This window comes from Zosterops lateralis (genome assembly GCF_965231275.1).
Source record: "Zosterops lateralis genome assembly, chromosome: 7".
In the NCBI taxonomy this organism is placed as follows: domain Eukaryota; kingdom Metazoa; phylum Chordata; class Aves; order Passeriformes; family Zosteropidae; genus Zosterops; species Zosterops lateralis.
Window position 1 is genome coordinate 37241924 of NC_139767.1, and position 21774 is coordinate 37263697.

A 21774-nucleotide genomic window follows, 5' to 3' on the forward strand; every position below is an offset into this window, starting at 1 on the left:
TCAGATTCCTCCAATACTCAAAATATAATGCCCTTGCTTGGAACAGGGCAAAAAAAACAGAACGAGAAAAAAATACTATATGAGAGCAACTAGTCTATACACCAAGGAAATTACAAACATTTCAGTAGTCCAGGGCTTTTCAGCAAATACTCACATCACTCTGGAGGTCGTAGGCTTGCCTGGCGTGGATCACATCATTCTGGTCAGGCAGACAAGTCCATTCATGGAGGTAGTGCCGGTAATCGGCATCACTGACCAGCTCCTGGCACTTCTTGGCCAGCACCACTCCCAGCATGTCCACGGGGCTGCTGAACCTTGTCTTGGTCTTCTCAAAGTCCTTCTTGTACTCCCTGTCACTCTGGATCTTGGCCACATGCATTGACCACATCATCTTGGGGTCATCCTCAATGTTCCTGGCCCCAATGTGGTGGCCCAGCTGTTTGCGATACCCTTCCTTGTATTTGTACTGTGGACAAAAAAAAAAATGTTCACTCAGTGTTAGGTTGGAGTTTTTCTATGACCCCAGCAGCCCCTGTGGCACCACCACCAATAAACACAGCAGCTGAAGCCACAGAGATGTTAAAGAAAGAAAGGATTCAGCCCCAGTGTGTGCCACAAGGGCTCCTGTGCACTCACATCACTGGCAATATCCCGGGAAGCCTTGGCAGACTTGATGGGAATGGCATCTGCCCGCATGTCGTAGCCCTTCTTCTTCTCCTCCTCCATCGCCTGCTTGTACAGTTTCTGCAACACACACCACCGTGCCCTCAGACAAGGCTGCTCACCAGGACACAGCCGTGCCCAGGGACAGACACTGCACCCACAACAACCACCCACCTCGCTGAAGTTCACTTTGTTCTGCTGGGCCAGCAGGATGCCAGGGGTGTCCGGCATGATGTGAATGCTGGTTTTGTCCTTCTCCCAGGCTGAGATGTACGAGCGCTGGGAAATGAGGAGGATAGAAGGAGGTAAGATCACACAGGCTCAGGAAAAAACTCAAGAGGAAAACTGGCTCTATAAACCAAAGCAAGGGGATCCTATTTTGAACTAACCCAGAAACTCCCGCCCATTCCCCAAATCTTCCCAATGCTTCACCCTTTTCCTTTCCACACTGTACCCCATTACTGCTCCAACTACTCAAACAAAAATTTCATCTCTAACAAGGAGCACAAATCCCTGATGCACAAGGACTTAACATTCCCTTCGCACAACTTGGGCCATGGAAGGAGACTGAACAACATCCAGGGAAAGAAAGTGCTCATTTCCTTCAAGATGCAAACATGAGGAAATCTCACTTGGTCCATGATCTGGGAGTTGTGCTTTGCCAGCACCATGGGCATGGAGTCAGGAAGGCTTGTGAATTTGAGAGTGTCTGGGTGCTGACGATACTTCTTGTCACTCAGGATCTCACTCGCCCTCTTGTTCTTCTCAGCATCCAGTGATCCAATTGGGGACCAGCCAATGCCCCTCAGCCACTGCAGGTCAGACTTGTACACGTTCTGGAAGGATAGGAACAGACAGTAAGCAACTCAGGAAATTCCTCATTCCAAGCAACTTCATCTCCTACCATGGGAAACTCAGCGGAATGGAGCACATTTCCCTGGGTCAACCCACCAGCCTGTGCCACAAAAGTACCTCCAGATAGGCTCAGCTGCCAAAACCCTGTCTCCTCACTCCTCCAACACCACAAAAGGCTACCAAGCAATCCACAAATCTTCCCCCTCTATCCTCTTAGTATTACCAGCAAAGATCTACCCCATTTGGCAATCTCTAACTGGCAGAGACATTGGAGGAACCTTTTATCCCATCTCCTAAGGCTCTTCATACCATTCACAGCTGCAAAATTTCTTGCCTTTCCCAAATCTTGGTTTTCCAGAAAAAAAAGGATTTGAATTCCCTTGATATTCCCTTGCTACAAAAACCTCCTCCAACAGCAGAATAGACAACCAAAGGCTGTCACACAGCCAGGAAAGAAGAACTCACATCACTCTGCAGGTCATACACTGTCTTGGCATGGACAACGTCGTTTTGGTCGGGCAGGCAGGTCCAGCGGTGCAGAGGGTGCCGGTAATCGGCATCACTGACCAGCTCCTGGCACTTCTTGGCCAGCACCACTCCCAGCATGTCCACGGGGCTGCTGAACCTCGTCTTGGACTTCTCAAAGTCCTTCTTGTACTCCCTGTCACTCTGGATCTTGGCCACATGCATTGACCACATCATCTTGGGGTCATCCTCAATGTTCCTGGCCCCAATGTGGTGGCCCAGCTGTTTGCGATACCCTTCCTTGTACTTGTACTATGGACAAAAAAAAAAATGTTCACTCAGTGTTAGATTGGAGTTTTTATATGACCCCAGCAGCCCCTGTAGCACCAGCTCCAGAAAACACAGCAGCTGAAGCCACAGAGATTATAAAGAAAGAAAGGATTCAGCCCCAGTGTGTGCCATGAGGGCTCCTGTGCACTCACATCACTGGCAATGTCCCGGGAAGCCTTGGCAGACTTGATGGGAATGGCATCTGCCCGCATGTCGTAGCCCTTCTTCTTCTCCTCCTCCATCGCCTGCTTGTACAGTTTCTGCAACACACACCACCGTGCCCTCAGACAAGGCTGCTCACCAGGACACAGCAGTGCCCAGGGACAGACACTGCACCCACAACAACCACCCACCTCGCTGAAGTTCACTTTGTTCTGCTGGGCCAGCAGGATGCCAGGGGTGTCCGGCATGATGTGAATGCTGGTTTTGTCCTTCTCCCAGGCAGAGATGTACGAGCGCTGGGAAATGAGGAGGACAGAGGGATGCAAGATCAACACAGGCTCAGGAAAAAACTCAAGGAGCAAATCAGGTGCATGAACCAAAGCAAGGGGGCTCTACCTTGCACTGACCCAGGAACACCTTTCCTTTACCCAAAATTTCAATTGCTTCACCCTTTTCTTTTCCACAGTGCACCCCATTACTGCTCCAACCACAGAAAACAAGAGCTTTATCTCAAACAAGGAGAACAAATCCCTGAGGCAAGAGTGATTTCCTCCCCTTGCACAACCTGGGCCAAGGAAAGACATGGACCAAGTTCCTTAGAAAGGAAGTTGTTCATTTCCTTCAGGATAGAAACACAAGGAAATCTCACTTGGTCCATGATCTGGGAGTTGTGCTTTGCCAGCACCATGGGCATGGAGTCAGGAAGACTTGTGAATTTGAGAGTGTCTGGGTGCTGACGATACTTCTTGTCACTCAGGATCTCACTCGCCCTCTTGTTCTTCTCAGCATCCAGTGACCCAATTGGGGACCAGCCAATGCCCCTCAGCCACTGCAGGTCAGATTTGTACACATTCTGGAAGGACAGGAAAGGATAGTAAGCAACTCAGAAAATTCCTGACTCCAAGCAACTTCATCTCCTACCATGGGAAGCTCCACCAAATGGATCACTTCCTCCCTGGGTCAATCCACTGTACATCACAAATGGGACTCACGTTAAGATCTGCTTCCCACATCTGGCTCCCCACTCTTTCAGCAGCACAAGGATCTGCCAAGGAATCCACCACCCTCCCTCTCCATGTTCTTAGTATCCCCAGCAAAGAACTGCCCCATTTGTCATTCTGCAGCTCGCAGACGCATGGGAGGTACCTTACTCCTCCCAAGACCCATTGTACCATGTACCACTGCACTCACAGCTTGCCATTGCCAATGTTTGTCCTCCAAAGACAAATATTTGACTCTGTTGTTCTTCCCCTGCCTTGCTGTAGTGAAGGTCCCAGCCACAAATCTCCCCATAAAATATTCATGGCAAAAAAGTATTCTTCTGTGACCATGAAGTATAAGCCCATGGAAACATCATCACTGACTGCCCATGACAAGAAGTTCCACAACACAACCTCAGTACCACAGAATGAGCCAATAATTATTATCCCACATGGACTTCTTCCAGCAGGGGAACAGAACACAAGAGAGACTTGTGGTTACAATACAGCCAGGAAAGAAGAACTCACATCACTCTGCAGGTCATACACTGTCTTGGCATGGACAACGTCGTTCTGGTCGGGCAGGCAGGTCCAGCGGTGCAGAGGGTGCCGGTAATCGGCATCACTGACCAGCTCCTGGCACTTCTTGGCCAGCACCACTCCCAGCATGTCCACGGGGCTGCTGAAATGGGTCTTGGATTTCTCAAAGGCTTTCTTGTACTCCCTGTCACTCTGGATCTTGGCCACGTGCATCGACCACATCATCTTGGGGTCGTCTTCAATGTTCCTGGCCCCGATGTGGTGGCCCAGCTGTTTGCGATACCCTTCCTTGTACTTGTACTATGGACAAAAAATATTCACTCAGTGTTAGTTTAGGGGTTTTTATGTCACCAAGACCCCTGTGGCACGACATCCATAAAATACAGCAGCTGAAGCCACAGAGATGTTAAAGAAAGAAAGGATTCAGCCGCAGTGTGTGCCATGAGGGCTCCTGTGCACTCACATCACTGGCAATGTCCCGGGAAGCCTTGGCAGACTTGATGGGAATGGCATCTGCCCGCATGTCGTAGCCCTTCTTCTTCTCCTCCTCCATCGCCTGCTTGTACAGTTTCTGCAACACACACCACCGTGCCCTCAGACAAGGCTGCTCACCAGGACACAGCCGTGCCCAGGGACAGACACTGCACCCACAACAACCACCCACCTCGCTGAAGTTCACTTTGTTCTGCTGGGCCAGCAGGATGCCAGGGGTGTCTGGCATGATGTGAATGCTGGTTTTGTCCTTCTCCCAGGCTGAGATGTACGAGCGCTGGGAAATGAGGAGGATAGAAGGAGGTAAGATCACACAGGCTCAGAGAAACAAACTCAAGGAGCAAATCAGGTCCATAAACTAAAGCAAGAGGGCTCTACCTTGCACTGACCCAGGAACACCTTCCCTTTTCCCAAAATTTCCAATGCTTCACCCTTTTTTTTCTATACTGTACCTCATTACAGCTTCGAAAGAGAGTTTTATCTCAAACAAGGAACACAAACCCCTGATGCAAGAGGATGAAGCATCTCCCTTGAAGAACCCAGACCATGGAAGGACATAGAACAACATTCATGGAAAGGAAGTTGCTCTTTTCCTTCAGGATGCAAACACAAGGAAAGCTTACCTGGTCCATGATTTGGGAGTTGTGCTTTGCCAGCACCATGGGCATGGAGTCAGGAAGGCTCGTGAATTTGAGAGTGTCTGGGTGCTGACGATACTTCTTGTCACTCAGGATCTCACTCGCCCTCTTGTTCTTCTCAGCATCCAGTGACCCAATTGGGGACCAGCCAATGCCCCTCATCCACTGCAGGTCAGACTTGTACACATTCTGGAAGGACATGAAATGATACAAAGAGCTCAGCAACCTCCTCACTCCAACCAACCTCATCTCTTACCATGGGAAACTCAGCTGAATGGAGCACATTCCACTGTGAACCCATTCAACCCAATAGCCACCCATTCATTGATTCTGCCCATCTCCTGGGGCTCCTCATATCATTTCCATCTGCACCCAAGACTTGCTCAACCCTTGGTTCTCCAGAAGACAAGGATTTTAATCTGTTGCCCTTCCCTTGACAAACAGACTCCTCCTCCAACAGCAGGAAAAACACCAGACAGAAAACCCAAGGCTGTGACAGAGCCAGGAAAGAACAACTCACATCACTCTGCAGGTCGTACACTGTCTTGGCATGGACAACGTCGTTCTGGTCGGGCAGGCAGGTCCAGCGGTGCAGAGGGTGCCGGTAATCGGCATCACTGACCAGCTCCTGGCACTTCTTGGCCAGCACCACTCCCAGCATGTCCACAGGGCTGCTGAAATGGGTCTTGGATTTCTCAAAGGCTTTCTTGTACTCCCTGTCACTCTGGATCTTGGCCACGTGCATTGACCACATCATCTTGGGGTCATCTTCAATGTTCCTGGCCCCGATGTGATGGCCCAGCTGTTTGCGATACCCTTCCTTGTATTTGTACTGCAGGAAAAAACAGTATGCACTGAGGATTACTTTAGGTTTTTTACATTCATAGCAACCCCTGTGGCACCACTTCCAACAAATCTATCAACTGAAACCACAGACTTTACAGTGTGAGAGTGTTCAGCTGATGATCTACTGTATACAGCTAGAAAAGGATCCACACATTATCCTTCTCATAAAACACATTTTCCAAGACTCTCCCTGGCCTATATATTAAGAGCTACTGCTCAGTAACTGAGAGGAAGAAAAGTGTCTAAATTATGAAAGCTATACCAAAGACCTGAAGTTCAATAAATAAACCCTCCATAAAGAATCATTTAGTGATCTTCAAGCACAATGGCCAAATGAACTTGTACTCAAACTACTGAGGCAATAAAATGTAACTACACAGAGACTTGCCGGGAAGATTAAATAAAGAACAGCAAACACATACAGCAATGCAATTTTGTAATAATACCTAAGAATAACAAAAAATTAAGGTTTTTTTATACAGTTTTAATTTTTAAATGAAAACTTGGTTTTGGTTTTCTTTCCTCATACACAGCTCAGCTGTGTAGTTGCAGGGCCAGTGCTGAAGGCAGCCCACCATCTCAGAACCCCAGGCTGTTGCATCAGGAGATGCACTCACAAGATCAGGAGGGACCCTGCTTTGTACTGTGGCCATCATCCACCTCCCACAGCTAATGTTCCACATCACCCAGGCCTTTCCTTGCAACAGTGCACACCCATACTTGCAGGAACAGCTACAAAAAACTTTGATGGACAACTGAAAGCCGGGCAATGGATTTGTTGCCTCCATTAGGTTCAGTTGCAAACCCTGTGTTCAACTTCCAGCAAGTGACACCTGTGTGACAGCGTGTGCCACAAGGGCTCCTGTGCACTCACATCACTGGCAATGTCCCGGGAAGCCTTGGCAGACTTGATGGGAATGGCATCTGCCCGCATGTCGTAGCCCTTCTTCTTCTCCTCCTCCATCGCCTGCTTGTACAGTTTCTGCAACACACACCACCGTGCCCTCAGACAAGGCTGCTCACCAGGACACAGCCGTGCCCAGGGACAGACACTGCACCCACAACAACCACCCACCTCGCTGAAGTTCACTTTGTTCTGCTGGGCCAGCAGGATGCCAGGGGTGTCCGGCATGATGTGAATGCTGGTTTTGTCCTTCTCCCAGGCGGAGATGTACGAGCGCTGGGAAATGAGAAGGATAGAGGGAGGTAAGATCATACAGGCTCAGGGAAACAAATTCAACCAGAATCTCAGCTCTGTGAACCAAAGCAAGGGGGCTCTACTTTGCGCTAACCCAAAAACTCTTGCCCTTTCCCCAAAACTTTCTAATGCTTCACCCTTTTCCACATTGCACCCCATTACTGCTCCAACCGCACAAAAGAGAGTTTTATCTCCAACAAGGAACACAAATCCCTGATGCAAGAGTAGCCAACATTCCCCTTGCACAACTTGGGCCCTGGAAGACCAACACCTTGACAAAGGAAAGTGCTCATTTCCTTCAGGATAGAAACACAAGGAAATCTTACTTGGTCCATGATTTTGGAGTTGTGCTTTGCCAGCACCATGGGCATAGAATCAGGAAGGCTGGTGAATTTGAGAGTGTCTGGGTGCTGACGATACTTCTTGTCACTCAGGATCTCACTCGCCCTCTTGTTCTTCTCAACGTCCAGTGATCCAATTGGGGACCAACCAATGCCCCTCAGCCACTGCAGGTCAGACTTGTACACGTTCTGGAAGGAAAGGACACAAACAGCTCAGCAACCTCCTCACTCTGAGCAACCCCAACTCCTACCAAAGGATGTTCTCCTGAATGGAGTATGTTCCACTGGGTCATCCACCAGCCACCCATTCAATGTTTGTACCCATCCCCTAAGGCTCTTCATACCATTCTCCACTTCCCTCAGGGTTTGTCTTTCCCAGCTGCTGGTTCTCCACAAAACAAAACTTGACTCCATTGCCCTTTCCCTGACACATAGACCCTTCCTTCAAAACTAGAACAGAACACAGCAAGAAAGAAGAACTCACATCACTCTGCAGGTCATACACTGTCTTGGCATGGACAACGTCGTTCTGGTCGGGCAGGCAGGTCCAGCGGTGCAGAGGGTGCCGGTAATCGGCATCACTGACCAGCTCCTGGCACTTCTTGGCCAGCACCACTCCCAGCATGTCCACGGGGCTGCTGAAGTGGGTCTTGGACTTCTCAAAGTCCTTCTTGTACTCCCTGTCACTCTGGATCTTGGCCACGTGCATCGACCACATCATCTTGGGGTCATCCTCGATGTTCCTGGCCCCAATGTGGTGGCCCAGCTGTTTTCTGTACGCGGTTTTGTATTTGTACTGATTGAACACAGAAGCAACAATTACCACTTCTTTCCAAGCTGCCATTTTGTTTTCACTGTTGTTAATACAGTAGTTAATAATTTTGAATTTAACATATTTGAATTTGCTTGTGTTTTTTCCCCAAATTTTTAGCATTTGTTTTAATATCAAGGAGATATTAAGGGATTTCTCATAGCTACATACCATCATCCTTAAATTATTGTACTTAATTTAATTAACTTTACACCATTAAGAATTACACAACCTTTGAGGTAGGCGGCAATACAACAGTGTTAAAATTTTACATATCTCTTCCTGTTAAATATAAATCATTTTTATCCAAGATTATGTGCCCCAGTCTGATTTTCCCTTTGCACGACCCACCTCGCTGGCTATGTCTCGGGATGCCTTGGCTGCCTGCAGGGGGATGGCATCAGGAGGGAGGTCATAGCCTTTCTTCTTCAGCTCTTCATATCCTAACTTGTAACGTTTCTGTTGGAGAAGGATTCAAAGGAATTAATGCAGATAAAACTCTCTGGAGAGTTTTTCAATGCTACACTTTCCACCTCTGACTATTGAAAAGAAAGCATGGGTTTCCAAAAGCAGAATAATTAATTAAATTAAACTCCATACTTTGCTATTAATTACGTTTTGTAACCTTGGATATAAAATATCTTAAAATTATAATTTAAATGTTTTCTGATTATTTCATCGAAGATCAAAATTTTCTTTTAGCAAATATATTAATCTGAATTATTCCCACAGCTTTCTGTAGAGTGAGACAACGCTGAGATTCTCTATCCCCAGTTTCAAATGCAAACTTACATCACTTGTGTTGATCAAGTTTGATTTAGCCAGCAAAATTTCAGGTGTATCAGGCATAATGTGAATCTTAGTCTTGTCCTTGTTCCAAGCTTCCCTGTAGAGTATCTGAAAGAGACACAAACAAAAACCTGGTCTGATCCAAGATTCACCTGCACAGCAGAAATTTCAGTTCACCTTTTCTCTGCATTAGAAATCAAAGATGTACTAAGCAAGAATTAGGGATGTAAACAAGAAAAGATAGTAAAAATCAAACAATACAATGACTTCTTACTGGAATACAACGTTTTTTTCTGTTTTACATCCATGTAATGCCAAGGAAACAGCATTAAAACAATATATTTACATACTGCCTACTAAAAGTCTTATTTGCAGTTATACTGAGTAAATTATCAAGAACTTCCTCTTCTGAACAAGGCACAAAGAGCAGTGAGGCCCTGACTATAAACACCTGCTATCTGTATATTTTAAGTGCATGTTCTGAACCAGAGATCCTTTTTAAAATGTATATTAATGTATTCACTTATTGAACCCCACGTTCTGTCTCTAGAGGCAACTTACATCACTCCTATTTTTGGCATTAGATTTTGCCAAAACGACATCCATGGCATCTGGGATACTTGTGAACTTAACAGTGTCTGGGTGCTGCCTGTACTTCTTCTCACTCAATATTTCAGAAGCTTTCTTGTTCTTTTCAGCTTCCAGAGATCCCAAAGGACTCCATCCAATGCCTCTGAGCCACTGCAGATCTGACTTATACAGGTTCTGTTAAGGATGAAAATCAAATCATAGCAGATTATTTCACCGTTCATCGATTAAACCCTATGAAAAGCCTAACTGGCAGTTGAGCTCCAATCTGATCTATACTGATATCAAAAGTGAGCCATCAAAGATACTTTCCAGTCAGCAGTAATTATTTTACATGGAAATAAGCAAATTAAACCCAGAGGGAGCTTACATCACTCTGCAGCTCGTTGACCCTCTTTGCCTCGGTGACATCGACCTGGTCTGGCAGACAAGTCCAGCGGTGCAGTATCCGTTTGTAGTCCACATCACTGACCAGCTCCTGACACTTCTTGGCCAGAAGGAAGCCCAGCATATCCACGGGCATGTTGAACTTGGTCTTCCACTTCTCAAAGTCTTTCTTGTACTCCCTCTCACTCTGCATTTTAGCTACTTGCATGGACCACAACATCTTGGGGTCGTCCTGCAAGCTACGGAATCCGATGTGGTGCCCCTGCTGCTTGCGGTATCCTTCTTTGTACTTGAACTGCAATGGCAAAGGTGGCACCACTCAAATCACGGTGACAAACACGTAAAGGTAAAATATACAAGTAAAATATCAATATATTCTCCTGTGCCATCTGATTCACACACTCACTCTGCTCAGAATTCCATAATATTGACACACTAGGATATTTTGATGAATAACATCATCAACAATGAAAAATTATGAAATACAAAGACACTGAAGCACAGGAAACATTTCCTAATGATTAATAAAATCTCTTCCACAAATGCAGGAGTTGTATTTGTACCAAGCTATGGTAACAGCAGTCCATGTGTCACCACATCCATTTCAGGGCTGTAATGAGGATTTCTCTGCATAGGCATTTGTTGCTGCTCTGAAAATGAAGCAGCCAAAAGAGCAGAAAACTCCTCCCTTTCTATGACCAGCCATGTCATGGATGGACCAAGTTTTAGTCCATCTTTGCCAGAAAGAAACTTGATAAATTGAACATAAACAGCTTAGGAAGGAGTTTTGTCAGCAATGTTGGTTTTGAGTCCAAGCCACACCTTAGCAGAGAGGTGTATTCCAATTTACTGAGACTCTGTAGGTTATAACAACCAGATCAATGTGTGTCACACTGAGTTGCTTACATCACTTGCAATGTCCCTTGAAGCTTTGGCAGCTTTCACTGACATGGCTTCAGGTGTGAGGTCATAGCCTTTCTTTATCATTTCCTCCCAGCCAAGCTTGTAGAGTTTCTAAAATTGAAAACAATATTAATTAAAAGCAGTAATATGTAGGTCACCTGCTATTTAGAGACACTAATGATCCAAATTCTGGTCACCACACAGGCTTCAGTTACGAGAGAAGGGCTGCTAGAGTGGGATCTGAGAAATGGGAAACTGATAAACAAGGAATGCTGGTCTTCCAAGGCTTAGGAGGGAGACTAAATAGTTTTTCACTATTTAGCAGCTTCCTACTATAGCTTATCTTGACTTGAAACATATCTGGAGAATTTGAAATATCTACATCTGAGATAACTGAACACTTTTTGTTTGGCATAACAAAATTTTACTAAGATTTTCACAAAGCCATTTAACAGTCAAGACAGTTCATGCACAGTTGATTTTAAGTATTCAGGCATTCTTAAGTCAAAGATTTGCCTCTGAGCAACGATGCAAAGCAAAACCTGAGTGTTTTCCACTGGCACAATTGTCACTTTCTGCTATTTGAAAGGTGACAGAAAAGCTGGAATCACTGCATCTACATTTCCCATAGGTTAAGTTAAAAATATACACATTTAACTTGTAATTTTATAGTAAGGGATTTTTAACAGGACTGAATTCTATGCTAAGCATAGAGAACAGACTATTCACTTCCAGACTTCAAATGCAGGACTTACATTTTCCACACATTATAATGCAGTTTAGACTGTTAGTTTGCTAGCCTGAGGCTGGTACTTACATTACTCTGAAAATATTACCCACATGGAATTCTTGCCTGTGTTCTAAATCTCCAGTAGATATTAATTTAAAGTGTTGATAGGACGTATCAAAATACTCTACCTGGCTGTAGTTTGTCTTGTTCTGTTTGGCCTGTAGAATATCCGGTGTGTCTGGCATCACATGGACCTTAGTTTTGTCCTTCTCCCAGGCTTGGGTATAAGCATGCTATGGACAGAGAGTTACATCAGATGTGTTAATATAAATGAAAAAAGATGGTCCTTCCAGAGTTTTCACCTTTCCATTTGGATATGGGTGAGTAAAAAGGTGAAGGTGCTGACTCAGATTTATTTTACTATGTAATGATCTAATCCAGAATCAGCTGAATTATTGTCCAGTCTTACTTCAAATGAAACCAAATCATCAAGATTTTCAGGACCAGTCATTTCTATATAAGAATGGGATGAATAGAGGTTGGAGAAAAATGAGAAAAGATTTCTTTAACCAATTCTGTTTATCAAGAACTGTTTCATTGAGAAAAAGAAATTAAAAAAGAGGAGCCTGTGACAGTTGTTTTTCCCAGGGGAACACTGCCACATAAAGGTGTGACAGAGATTCACAGAGTGGTCATTGGAATGGATGATATGTGAATGACTGCCTGGCTTTTCCCCTAAACACTCACTTTGTCCATGATATTTGCATTCTGCTTTGCAAGGACCAGGTCCATGGCATCGTTCTGTTTGGTGAAGGGGAACATGCTGGGGTGCTGCCGGTACTTCCGATCGCTCGCAATCTCCGTGGCTTTCTTTGTTTTCTCCACATCCAGGGAACCAATGGGACTCCAACCAATCCCCCTGAACCACTCCTTGTAATCCTGCTTGTATTCATTCTGCCAACCAGGAGACAAAAGCAAAGTTTACAACGTACAAACAGCTCATAGAGAATAATTGTAGTACTGGTCATCCACCAGTTCTTTCCGAAATGCAGCCATGATGGAAAAACAAAAACCACAAAAAGAAGACAGCTCATAAAAAATAATCTTGTTCTTTCCAAACTTCAGGAATGGTTTGGAAAAGTGCAGGGTTTTACTCCACGATGTAAAAACAAAAGTCACAAGAAGAAAACTTACATCGCTTTGGATCTGGTTCATGTTTCTGTACAGCTCCAAACTCATTGCGTCTGGCAGGAGCATGTACTGGTGGATCAGGCGTTTGTAGCCGGTGTTGGTGACACGGTCCTGGGCTTCCTTGGCTGCCACCACGCTGAGGGCATCAGAAGGTGTCTGGTAATGAGTCTTGCTGGTCTCATAAGCCTTCTTGTACTCCCTGTCCGATTGCATCTTGGCCACTTGCATGCAATGGACAAGTTTGGGATCATCCTGGAGGCTGCGGAAACCAACGAGTTTCCCCTTGTCTTGTTCGTACCCTAATTTGTATTTATACTGGAAGAGAACACAAACAGAGACTTAAATTCATTTAGATTTGAAATCAAGGAAAAAAAAATTCCCTATGAGGGTGCTGAGGACCTAACACAGATTGCCCAGAGCAGCTGTGGCTGCCCCTGGATCCCTGGAAAGGTCCAAGGCCAGGCTGGAGCACCCTGGGATAGAGGAAGGTGTCCCCGCACATTTTTTCTCCCAAGAACTTACATCACTGGCAATATCCCTGGAAGCTTTGGCAGCTTTGACAGGAATAGCATCAGCCCTGAGGTCATATCCTTTCTTCCTGGTTTCTTCAAATGAAGATCTGTACATTTTCTGCAAAAGGAAAAAGAAACATCTTTTTAAAAAAGCAAAAATTTACATGTTTTCCTCAAGCACAAATGCTGGTGAAAAGTTACATGTCTAAGGACGTAATCTTAAAAAATAAAAAGAGATAAAAATGTCTATTTCTGCCCACATTGCAGATGTGCATAATTACAAGCAGTACTTTATTTAGCATATGCAGATTTAACAATTGGCTACCAAACCTTTCTACAATGTCATCTTTTACCAAAAAAACAGGTGCTTCCTACATTTTGAGCCCTGTACAAAACCCTGTGCATGGGGAAATAAAAAAAATCAAGAATAGAATAATAAATACAGTAACAAACATGAACAGTACTCAAAGTCTACTGTATTTTGTTAGTCACTATTATATTTTAATGGTCTGCAGGAACACTTCACAACCTGACTATAACCATGGCTTTCTTTTGGCAATTCTGGGTATCTAATTTTGGGGAAGGAAGCAGGGAAAGGGAAAATTAATAGGTTTTGTGAAATTACTACAGGTTAGCAAGGTGAGACTTTTGCATGCTCTCATCTCACTTATTCTTAGTCAAAAAATAAGAGCAAGGTCACAGCCTTACAAACAATACTCACTTCACTTAAATTGAATGCATTTGCTTTTGCTAAAACAATCTGTGGAATATCTGGAGTGATGTGAATTTTCTTTTTGTCTTCTTCCCAGGCTTGTTTGTACTTGTGCTGGAGGGATTAAAAAAATAGAGACCTCAAAATCTGTTATTATTAAATTAAAAAAATTAAATACTGTTTTCCACTTGAAATCCAAACTGCCTTTACAATGACTACCACAGGAGGAACATTTATCTTTTTTTATTTTACCACTTAAAGCACATTCATTAGCTACCAAATAAAATCATGTTTCCTAAAGCTCTTCGTACAATAGGGTTTGACTATTAAATCAGATGTAGATTGTTGCCCAATTCTGCAAGCTTAGATGAATTCTGATGAGCACTTTCTTACCTCATCCATGATTTTGGCATTATTTAAAGCCAAGACCATGTTCATGGAATCCATAGGAACAGAGTACTTCAACTTGTCTGGGTGCTGGCGATATTTCTTCTCACTCACAATTTCCATGGCTTTTTTGTTCTTCTCAGCTTCCAGGGAGCCCAGTGGGAGCCACCCAACACCCTTCATGGTTTCATCATACTCTGCTTTGTACTGATTCTGCAGGCAGAAAGTAGATAAAAACCAATATGAAGCATAAAATAGTTCATAAATTTGGAAGTACAAGATAAAATGTATTAAGGAAAAGCAAAACTTTTTTTGTCTTGGTCTGAACATAACTGTTGCTCCTGAAGAGCCTGATGGGACATCAGGAGTAAATATTTATAAAACTGCTTATTTCTACACTCAAATTTATCAGTTTAATATTTCAGAGTCTAGGAAAAAGAAAACACCTGCAATTGTTGAAAAACTTGTATAATTTACAACATTTTTTTAGACACCTGACCTAATTTCACTAAGAAAGTCATACTATTTATCTTACAGTGTTTTTTCATAAACTAAGCAGCTCAGGATTCACAATTCAAAGGCTGAAGCACCTCTTACTTACATCACTTTGCAACTGCATCATGTTTTTGGCCAACTCAACGCTCATAGCATCGGGCAGGACGTTGTAGGTGTGGATTAAGTTCTTGTAGTTTGCATTGGTAGCCACTTCCTGAGCTTTCTTGGCTGCCACCACACTGACCATGTCAACTGGAGTGTGGAAATTAGTCTTGGCCTCCTCATAACCCTTTTTGTACTCCCTGTCAGATTGCATCTTGGCCACCTGCATGAAGTGCACCAGCTTGGGGTCATCCTCCAGGCTGCGGAAGCCGATGTGCTTCCCTTTGGCCTTCTCGTAGGCCAGTTTGTATTTATACTGAGAAGAGGAAAAAGAGAGAACAGCAAAAGCCACAGTTAAAAAAAATGCAATATTAAACTGTTTTATCACTGAAAAAAATAGATCACAAGATCTCAGGTTTAGTCAATTAATTTAGATAAAGTCACAGAATGGTTTCACTCACATCGCTCGCGATGTCCCTGGAGCTTTTGGCTGCTTTTATTGGAATTGCATCTGGCTGCAAGTCATAACCCTTCTTCTTGTCCTCCTCCCATCCAGCTTTGTAAAGTTTCTAAGTTCAGACATGAAAGAGAACAGGTGTCATGAAGGCAGAACCCTGGAGTTAAACACTTTCAAACAAGGCATTAACATGACAGCGAGGCACTGAGTGCCCACAGTGAGGACAGCAACTCACATCACTCATTGTCATCTGGTTCACTTTGCACTGCAGGATTTCTGGGGTGTCTGGCATCACATGAATGCTGGTCTTCTCTTTGTTCCATTTATCTGTGTACAGCCTCTGCAGTTACAAAGGAATTTTTAGCATTCAAAAGCTACCAAACCCATAAAAAAAGAGTTTGCTTTTGTTCTGCTCATTTGCAATAAATAATATTTCCTAGAATTATTATTAGTACCAGAAATAACCTTCACAGAGCTGCTGAGGAGCAACATTATCTTCCTCCTTTCTTTAGTATTGTGAGAAATTTGCAAAGTCTGTTTTGATAATTAATAAATATTGAAGAAGGAAGTTTGCAATCTGTGCTCTTCCCTGCAGTAAGGGAAAGCAGAATTTATTTTCACAGACATTCTTTCCATGGAAAACAAGGAATAAGGATCAGTAGTGCCCTGGATAACTAGAGACAAGTGTAAAGAACTCCACTTTCCAGGAAACTTGTACAAAACTGACAGAATTCCAGGTTTTCTGCAGTTCACTTGTTGTGAATATGTCCTACAGAAAACGGATTATCAAAGCACTATAAATCTGGAGAAGAAATCTTTAATCTTCAGAAACAGAAAATGAAACTCCCTTAATTAAGAGCAGTCAGAGGCTTACCATGATCTCTCACTCCCCTGTCTTAACCAAGGAACTACCGCACCCATTGGAAATTTTAATAATTCCAGTGGGAATGCACCTTGCCCCATAACTTTGTGAGACAAAGACCCAAACTTTGGGTCAAGCCAACAGCTCCCCACCTTGTTCATGGTCTTGGCATTTTGCTTTGCCAGCACTTGTTCCATGGCATCCGTGGGGATGGAGAACTTGAGCTGGTCGGGATGCTGGCGGTATTTCTTCTCACTGAGGATCTCTGTGGCTTTCTTGGCCTTTTCTACATCCAGGGACTGGATTGGGACCCAGCCAACTCCTCTCAGCCAGTTATTGAAGTCAGATTTGTACAGATTCTTTCCAAAAACAAACAAGAAAAACACGGTGAGGCAAGAAAAATTAGTGTCTGTGGACATAAAACAGGTAAAGCATTAAAACTTGCCCTGGTCGTTCACTTTTGAGAGGCGATTTAGATTTAATTAAAATTTAAGTGTGATAGAGTCAGTATTCAGGAGAAATAAAATCACAGTAATTAAAATCTGACTACAAAAATATATCAATTAGTAAAACATGCTCATTTGCTGGGAATATGCCAAATTTGGAGAGATATAAAAAAAGTTGTTACTTTGCTAGATAAGTTTCCTAGAACTTAACAACTACATGTAACTCTGATAATGTTTGAAAAATAAATGGCTCCAGACCAATCACTTATTCCCAACCTACTGTTAATCCAATATAATATATATTGGATTATATAAACTAATTTTTTTAACCTTAAAAGACTAATGATGTCACACAGTCATGATGAGAATTAAAAATGGAGCTGATTATTGATGACATACATCACTCTGAAGCTGCATCACGTTTCTGGACAGCTCCAGGTTCACAGAATCAGGCAGGAGGGTGTAATTGTGGATTGGCTGCTTATAGCCAGCGTTTGTCACCACTTCCTGGGCTTTCTTGGCAGCTGTCACACTGAACATATCCAGAGGAGTGTGATATTTAGTCTTGGTGACTTCATAGTCCTTCTTGTATTCCCGATCTGACTGCATTTTGGCCACGTTCATGTAGTGAACAAGTTTGGGATCATCCTGCAGGCTGCGGTACCCGACCTGTTTGCCTTTGTCTTTCTCGTAGGATTCCTTGTACTTGTACTAGAGACAGAGGAAAAACAGCTTGACCCACTTGGGAAAAACACACTTTTGATGGGTTTAAAACACTGAGTTTCAAAGTATTAGTGCTTCAGTTCACTCTATAACCTCATCAATGATTTTTACGACAGCACAGGATTATTTAGGTAAAAAAAAAGAGGATTATTGGATTTTGCAGCTTGTCTTGACACCTGGTACATGTCCCAACCCACACCTGTAGCTACAAGGCCTTCCCTCACCAATGTCATTGATGCAGGCTTGCAACTCCCAGGGACATTCAGCTTTTAATTAAGACTTTAATAATAATAATAATAAATTACTGAACAGCCTCACCAAAACACTTCAGTACCCCAATATTCAACTGGGGATGTTTAAGAGAGGAACGAAGAGTCACTTGTAACCTTCTGCTAAAGCAGAAATACAGGTCTCCAGCACAAGTAAATAATAATTAATTTCATAAATAATGAAATGCAGGAGGGGTGTGTGTTCCACTGGATGTAAATCCTACTTACATCACTTGCAATGTTCCGAGAAGCCTTAGCAGCAATAATTGGAATGGCATCTGGTTTCAGATCATAGCCCTTGGCAAGGGTTTTCTTCCAGTCTGCTTTGTAGTTAGCCTTGGAGGGAAAAAAGGGAAGAGTTTGCAGTGTCAGGAAGAGCAATTCTAATGAAGAGTTTAAGCCCATGTTTTTGTTATAGGAGATTTTATTACAGGAATTAAAATATCCAGTTTAGTTCATGTAATCTCAAGGAAAAAAAAAAAGTTAACTTGTATGCAAACTACAGTTCTATTATAATAAATAAATCTACTTCAAAGATAATAATGAATTCCACAAGAATTTTTGCACTTTTTATTTAGAACAACTCTGTCAGGGCCATTTTTGCCCTTTCTTATGAAAAACCCTTTTTCATTTGGCTGAACCTTCAGGAATTTTTCCCCGTTAGCATCAAACTCAGGCTTTGTGGTCTAAAGGGACTGGAGAAAGCAGCCTGGCTGATTTTTTTTTTTTTATCAGTCTAGCCAGTCTATCAAAATTCCAAGGCTGTTAAGGGAGATGTCAGTTTTTATCTCATTCCTGGAAGGCTGATAATACCACCAAAAAATTTAACATCACAAAGGCAATAAAATTGATAGCATCAGTGGAGAGCTTCACGGTGTCGAAATTCAAAATATACTCACATCGCTGATGTTGTAGGCATTAACTCTAGCCTGGATGAACTGGGGCACATCAGGAGGGAGGTGATACTTGTGAATAATTTCTTCCCCTTTAGATTTATACAATATCTGCAAAGAAAAATAAAGGGAGACACTTAGCAGCCCAATTTATAGACTGTGAATTGAAAAACTTTTTTAAAAAATCTGATTTTCAGGTGATGCTCTGCTGGAATAAAACTGTGAATACACACAGTCACCTACACAATTATTTCAGGAGTGCTCTTAAAGCTGGAGGATGAAGTGAAGGTGGGCACAGGGCAGAAATTTGGCATGTCAGAGTGTTTCCAAAGTTTACTTACATCACTCAGCTGTTTGCTGTTGATCTCTGCTTGTTTCTGTACTGGAGAGTCGGTCACTGAAGTGAATTTGGTTTGATCAGGATGCTTTTTGTAGGTGTACTGAAAGAAGATAAAAAAAAATATTTGTAGAAAACGCACATAAAGTATTTTCCAAATATTGATAAAATAAATAAAATTATTAATAAATTAATTTAAGTAATTTTAAAGTATTATTTTTTTAAATAGTGATTTAAGTAGGTGAATACTTCAGGTTCATTCTTCATTTTGGTACTACTGCTCTCGTTTTATGGGTTTAGTTGTTATTAAAAAGACTGTGCTATATCTGTTTTGATCACTAGATGTCACAAAAAGCCCTAAAATAGAGATGAAGATGTTTTTTTTTTAAAAAGTCACATATGGCAATGAGGCCGAACTCAGAATCAGTGATGTTACCAGGGATCTCTCAGTTAATCTTTCTGTGGTGAACAACTGCTGTCCTGTACTCACATCTTTACATTGCTCCAACTTCTTGATTGCTTCATACTCTTGAGTTATGGTCTGAGGGAAGTAGCACTTTGTCTTTTCCTCCTCATAATCTGCTTTGTAATTTTTCTAGGAACAAGAGCAACATCCAGTAAGGAACCACAACTGAGCTTTGTCTAAGCTGCCAGTGATGGGGAAAAACAGAACGATTGCCACACTTACATCACTTTTCATAGCTTCAACCTTCATGCAGTGGATCTGATGTGGGTCCTCAAAGCTGCCCAAGTAGTGCCCCAAAATATTCTTCTGATATGCCTCTTTATATTTTACCTGCCAAAATAACCACGAGTTGTGAAGCAAAAGTAACCAAGAGGGTCCATAGTGAAGGATAAACCCCAAGGGAAATACCTACATCACTAAAGTTCTTCAGAGCAGCATCGGTCTGGAACTTGGGTGTCTCACAGTAATTCATCTTGTTTCCTTTGGACTGTTCATAGGCTTCTTTGTATAATTTCTGCAAATCAAATAAACCCAGATCATGCAGGAGATTTCACTGCAAGTCACCCCCACCATGTTAAAAATGACAAGAGTAAAACAGAGAAACAGTTCCAAAGAAAAGGTTTCCCACAGGACTGAGTAGCAGATGGCACTGTTTTCCCAATGGTCTTTAAAAATAACTTTTTTTAGGTTTGTAAGGGAAGACAGAAAGGTCTACCTAATGTTTTTCGAATTTCTGACACTGAGAAATATTCAATCTCTTTTCATACAAATGAAAGAGGAATTGAGAAGACTGTTACAGCAAATAACCAGAATATAATATAAAAATATGCAAGAGCACCACATATATCATCATTATTAGCTGAAATTCCTTAAAACAATAGGGGAAGAACTGTCCTCTTGTGATTCATTATCCACAAGGATCTAAATGCACTGTCCACTAATTAGCCATCCATGTGTCACTGCTGTTGCTACACTCATCTGTGAAGAATTTATCCTTTACCTGAATGGTTCTGGCTGGTCCTACCTCATAACAAATATGGGTCTACAAAACTAAAAATTCTACAAGATCCAAAGGAGAACCTTTGTTAAGAAATGTTGAGTGTGGTTTCTGCTACATGACTGAAAATGACATAGCTACACATTGATAATACTCACATCACTCAGAATATCTCCTGCAGTTTTTAATTGCTTCAGCAGTGGGTTCTCTGTAGCAGGGAGCACATTGTAATCTGCAATAGCTTTTTTCTTTTCATAGTCGGCTTTGTATTTGAACTTGAAGGAATAAAAATAAAAAGAGAGGTTTTAAAAATCAGTATTAAAAGCCAAATGCTCACTAACCTGTGTGATTGTCCAGAGAAGCTGTGGCTGCCCCTGGATCCCTGGAAGTGACCAAGTCCAGGTTGGATGGGACTTGGAGCAGCCTGGGATAGTGGGAGGTGTCCCTGCCCATGGCAGGGGTGGCACTGGGTGGTCTTGAAGGTTCCCTTCCCACCCAAACCATTCTGTGATATGAATCTACTCTATGACATAATCTTCAGCTTTCCAGGAAAAAATGTCCCTGTTATTCAGTCCATGGTGGCAAAGGACCACCACTGGGAAAGGTGTTGCCAAGACAATTTCAGCACAAACTTGTGTGAGTTCAGAACTGTTCCCAAGCTGAACAGCTGGCACATGGGTCCCTCACCTTGCTGACGTTTTCTGAGGCTCGTTTGTTGGCTTCATATTCTGGAGTTTCAGTCTGCATGAAGTAGATTTGGTCTTTCATGTTTTCAAAGTCTTCCTGGTACTTCCTCTGTTAGAACAGAGAGAGACAGAAAACAGCACATCACCTAATTGTAAATTAGACATCTACAATAGGGATTATTCAGGAAATAAGCAATGCCACAAATGGAACCTCAGTATTTTGCACATAAGCATAAACAGGGATAAAGATGTTGAAGAATTTCTGCAGGATTCACTCACCATACTGAGATTTTCTGCATTCATTTTTGCAATTGCCACATCATAGCACGGAGTTTGACTCCACTTGCCTTTGATTTTGTTTTTATAGTCCTCATGGTAAATAACCTACAAGGAAACAAAACAATAAAATTGAATCCCCAAGACACAGCTCCATTTTCACCTGACAGATTCATTTTTCAAAGCTGTCTTTTTACAGCTGCTTCATATTTGACACATGCCTCATAACTATTTTAGCAGTTATG

The 21774-nt window shown here is 42.7% G+C and overlaps 1 protein-coding gene across 24 annotated transcripts in view; it reads right to left on the minus strand.

Moving 5' to 3' along the window:
• The window catches only part of NEB (nebulin), a 98296-nt gene that overhangs the window by 66508 nt on the left and 10014 nt on the right, over positions 1-21774 (minus strand). For 19 of the 24 annotated variants that reach the window (XM_083865446.1, XM_083865438.1, XM_083865439.1 and 16 more), the window contains 42 exons: positions 21533-21637; positions 21255-21362; positions 20726-20842; positions 19983-20084; positions 19793-19900; positions 19595-19699; positions 19109-19207; positions 18774-18878; positions 18103-18210; positions 17282-17593; positions 16589-16795; positions 15810-15914; positions 15579-15686; positions 15122-15433; positions 14527-14733; positions 14143-14247; positions 13432-13539; positions 12913-13224; positions 12466-12672; positions 11907-12011; positions 10992-11099; positions 10069-10380; positions 9672-9875; positions 9114-9218; positions 8673-8780; positions 7995-8306; positions 7496-7699; positions 7047-7151; positions 6846-6953; positions 5646-5957; positions 5111-5314; positions 4660-4764; positions 4459-4566; positions 3984-4295; positions 3125-3328; positions 2667-2771; positions 2466-2573; positions 1984-2295; positions 1296-1499; positions 838-942; positions 637-744; positions 155-466 (listed from right to left, as the gene is read on the minus strand). In XM_083865446.1, coding sequence (XP_083721572.1) covers positions 155-466; positions 637-744; positions 838-942; positions 1296-1499; positions 1984-2295; positions 2466-2573; positions 2667-2771; positions 3125-3328; positions 3984-4295; positions 4459-4566; positions 4660-4764; positions 5111-5314; positions 5646-5957; positions 6846-6953; positions 7047-7151; positions 7496-7699; positions 7995-8306; positions 8673-8780; positions 9114-9218; positions 9672-9875; positions 10069-10380; positions 10992-11099; positions 11907-12011; positions 12466-12672; positions 12913-13224; positions 13432-13539; positions 14143-14247; positions 14527-14733; positions 15122-15433; positions 15579-15686; positions 15810-15914; positions 16589-16795; positions 17282-17593; positions 18103-18210; positions 18774-18878; positions 19109-19207; positions 19595-19699; positions 19793-19900; positions 19983-20084; positions 20726-20842; positions 21255-21362; positions 21533-21637 — 7110 coding nt within the window. The remainder of the gene's footprint in view (positions 1-154; positions 467-636; positions 745-837; positions 943-1295; positions 1500-1983; positions 2296-2465; positions 2574-2666; positions 2772-3124; positions 3329-3983; positions 4296-4458; positions 4567-4659; positions 4765-5110; positions 5315-5645; positions 5958-6845; positions 6954-7046; positions 7152-7495; positions 7700-7994; positions 8307-8672; positions 8781-9113; positions 9219-9671; positions 9876-10068; positions 10381-10991; positions 11100-11906; positions 12012-12465; positions 12673-12912; positions 13225-13431; positions 13540-14142; positions 14248-14526; positions 14734-15121; positions 15434-15578; positions 15687-15809; positions 15915-16588; positions 16796-17281; positions 17594-18102; positions 18211-18773; positions 18879-19108; positions 19208-19594; positions 19700-19792; positions 19901-19982; positions 20085-20725; positions 20843-21254; positions 21363-21532; positions 21638-21774) is intronic. The other 5 variants (XM_083865445.1, XM_083865436.1, XM_083865435.1 and 2 more) reach the window with 4 other exon arrangements.